Source organism: Sesamum indicum, linkage group LG6 (assembly GCF_026168435.1).
Source record: "Sesamum indicum cultivar Baizhima isolate 11 linkage group LG6, ASM2616843v1, whole genome shotgun sequence".
NCBI classification, from domain to species: domain Eukaryota; kingdom Viridiplantae; phylum Streptophyta; class Magnoliopsida; order Lamiales; family Pedaliaceae; genus Sesamum; species Sesamum indicum.
Window position 1 is genome coordinate 17,989,786 of NC_142662.1, and position 3,491 is coordinate 17,993,276.

The 3,491-nt window shown below is 36.0% G+C and overlaps 1 protein-coding gene across 1 annotated transcript; it reads right to left on the reverse strand.

Moving 5' to 3' along the window:
• Positions 1 to 755: 755 nt before the first annotated feature.
• LOC105164423 (sugiol synthase) lies at positions 756 to 2,752 on the reverse strand. The gene is made up of 2 exons (XM_011083075.3): positions 1,619 to 2,752; positions 756 to 1,526 (listed from the first exon to the last, which is right to left on the reverse strand). The coding sequence occupies exons 1-2, from the start codon at positions 2,540 to 2,542 to the stop codon at positions 900 to 902; spliced, it is 1,551 nt and encodes a 516-aa protein (XP_011081377.1). The 5' UTR covers positions 2,543 to 2,752; the 3' UTR covers positions 756 to 899.
• Between the last annotated feature and the right edge of the window lie 739 nt (positions 2,753 to 3,491).

The following is a 3,491-nucleotide window of genomic DNA, read 5'->3' on the forward strand; positions in this document are numbered from 1 at the left end:
CAGATCTCGTGTTTGGGACTGATAAGTCTTGAGTCTAAAAATTTCTTGAAAGGTCCGATCTCAAAATTTCGATAAACTTATCCTAAACTCGACTTGTTACCATCCTACTTTCGGACTTCATCTTTTTGATTTTGATATGCATAAATTAATTTAATTAAATTTTCCACAAATTAATTAAACCTATTAATATTGAGTCCAAACTAAACTAGCTACACTAGTGAATTAAGTTTCTACATAATTCAACGCCTTGAATTAAAATTGCATATTGCCATGAATTAATCTTGTTAGTTCATAAATCAACTTGATCATTGAACAAATCAAGTACTATGAGATGAACTTTTCCAAGTGAGTCTTACCGTTTATGTTAGTTATGGTTCATAACTCTTGTGACTTGATAATAATAATAGTATAATATTAATAACATTAATTAATTATTTTTTAAATTAACCCATTAATTCCAAAAATCGACTAATCATGACAGGCGTTGGGTCCAACGACACATCATAAAGCCCCACCTTTATGGCCAAATTTGCTCATGCAAGTGATGTCCCATCATCAATTATTTTCAAATTGAGTCCAGTGCATGTACAGTGAATCGAATGAACTCATAGTCTCTATAGTTATTTCCTTTACTTTCTCGATTAATCAGTCGACCTATCAGACCCCACGCCTAGTCACTATCATACATTGACCAATGATTTTCTAATCAAGAAATAATAGAGTATAGGAGACCCATACTAATCAAGGTAGGCTCATGAAAACAAAGATGAAATTCATGAAATGATTTTCAGATGTAAAGAAAAATCAAATCATGACTTCCATGCTCAAAGCATATATTTATCAAGCATGAAGTACATAGATTATCCTATAATCCTACAATAGTAATCAAGTGTACGAAATTACTCGTACAAATCCGAATTATATAACCTTGGAATAGGCACAGCAGTTAGTGGTATTTTCTTCCTCAAAGCCATCACTAACTTATCAGACATGTCAAGCTTTTCCCCTTCCGGTAGTTTCCACTCAAATGAATGCAAGAGTGAGGCCAACACATATCTGATCATCCTTTCTGCTAGTGGTAGACCAGCGCAAACCCTCCTCCCGGATCCAAATGGGATATAATTGAAATTATTGCCGCTAAAATCCCATTTTGTTGTGTTGCCTAAGAATCTCTCTGGCTTAAATTCCAATGGATCTTCCCAAGCTAGAGGATCCCTTTGAATAGACCAAACATTTAGAAAGACAGTTGAATCCTTGGGGATAGTGTATCCTCCAACAGTGCAAGTTTGACTTGGAGTTCTTGGGGTTAAGAAGGGTCCTATTGGATGAAGGCGTAAAGTTTCCTTCAGAACGGCATCCAAGTACTCCAGTTTCGAGATGTGGAACTCTTCTACAATATTGTTCAATCCCACAACGTCGTTTAATTCATTTTGCACCTTTTCCATCACTTTTGGGTGGCACAATAGCTCTGCCATAACCCACTCAATCGTAGTCGATGAAGTATCTGTTCCACCAACTAGAATGTTCTGATTTTTGCAAGAAATAGATATTTTGTTAGACAAAGAAATGTGGTAGCTGTAGTGAGCGAAAACGTTAGAGGAAATAATTAAGTGCTTACTATTAACATGGCTTTTATCTGTGCTTCCCCAAGTGATTCCTTATTATCCTCCTCCTGCATAAGGTCTACGAGGATTTGCAGAAAATCTGTTCGCCTGTCTTTCTTAGTTACTACAGCCTTCATTTTATTAGAAGGATTTTTCATTCGTTCATCGATAGCATCTTTAGTGATCCCCTCCACCCTTTCTAGAAGAGTAGTCATTTCTTTTGCAACTCCTTGGATATCAAACCTGGCTAAGACTGGAAAAAAATCAGAGATGTTAGGCTTTACCAGTAAATCTAGCATATCAGCAAGCACCGGCAATAAGCTGTTAAGAATCCTGTCCCGCCTCTCGCCCTGAATCTTGCCACCCCAGATCAAGTTTATTATAACATTGAGATCAATCTTGAAAGCCAATTCACAGATGTCCATGGGTGTCCCGATCTTGGAATAGATTTCTTTGACAGCTTTTCTAACCTCTTCTTTCCTAAGATTGTAGGTGGCCTCAAGGTTGGTATTACTTAGCATTTCTCGTACAAATAGTTTTCTCAGGTTGCGCCACTGAGAGCCATATGGGGACCAGGCAATGTCATTGAAGTCATAAGTGGCGATGCGTGCTGCAACGGTGGTGTCTCGGTTGGCGAAGATCGTGTCGTGATTGCGAAGCACCTCTTTTATGAGAGACGGGGAGCTGATCACGGTGCAAAGTTTGTTCCCAAGCCGGAGCTTGTAGATTGGGCCGTACTTACCAGCCAATTCTGTAAACTGATGATGCAAATCACTGCGAAGAAACGGCAAGTAGCCGAGGATTGGCAAGCCACCTGGCCCTGGAGGCAAGAAAGGCGTTTTCTTGCCTGAGTTGATCAACTTCAGAATGGGCCAAAGGATGGAGAATATGAGTACCAGAGCTGCCAGTATGAGAGCTGAATCAGCTGGCAGATTCATCTTTGTTGCTAACCTTAGGCAAAGTTTCTTTGTACTTTTTGAGTATGTCCTGGTGCCTAGATGCAAGGGAGATGAATAATACTCTTAAGTTTCTTGGCAGTAACTGCAAATCTTAGGACATGTTTGGCTCCATTTATCCTTGTTCGGATTGAAGAATACTAAAAACTATACGTGGAATAACATTTTTCATTGTCTAACCTGATGGCTGGGAAGAAACAACACCAACTCCCCCAAAATCTTCAAATGACATCAACTCACGCACCCAAAAAAAAATTGAATATTAGCAATAAAAGAGATTAAATTATTCTAAAATTATCACTAATTATATATATTTAGAGAAAAAATTTTAGCAACCCCTTGTGATATTACAAATGTGCAAATTACCCCATTATAAAAAAATAAATAACAATTTACCTCCCTGTATTTTTTAAAATACAACAATTTACCCCCTATGATTTTTAAAATGAAGCAATTTACCTCCCTACAGGGAGGTAAATTGTTTCATTTTAAAAAGTGTAGGGGGGTAAATTGCAATTTTTTTTCATAGGGAGATAATGTGCTCATTTTAAATATCACAGGGAATAAATTGCTATTCACCCATATATTTAATGATAAAAAAAATTATTTTCTCATAATAAGAATTTAAAGTTTTAAATGACACTATATATTGTAAAAACCATTATTGCCAAGATATTGCAACAAAAACTTGTGCATTACACTAAAAACAATAAATTGTATAGTGATAATAATTACTCATTGTCATTATATTTATGTTGTTGCCGCTATATAGGTTACTCATTATCTGTAGTGACAACTCTGTACATAATTTTTATCACTAATAATTATATAGTGATAAGATCAAATTATTATCATTTAATATATATTTTTAGTCACCATATTAAAACTGGCACAAATATTATATTTTTTTGTCGGGAAGAACTACACTATC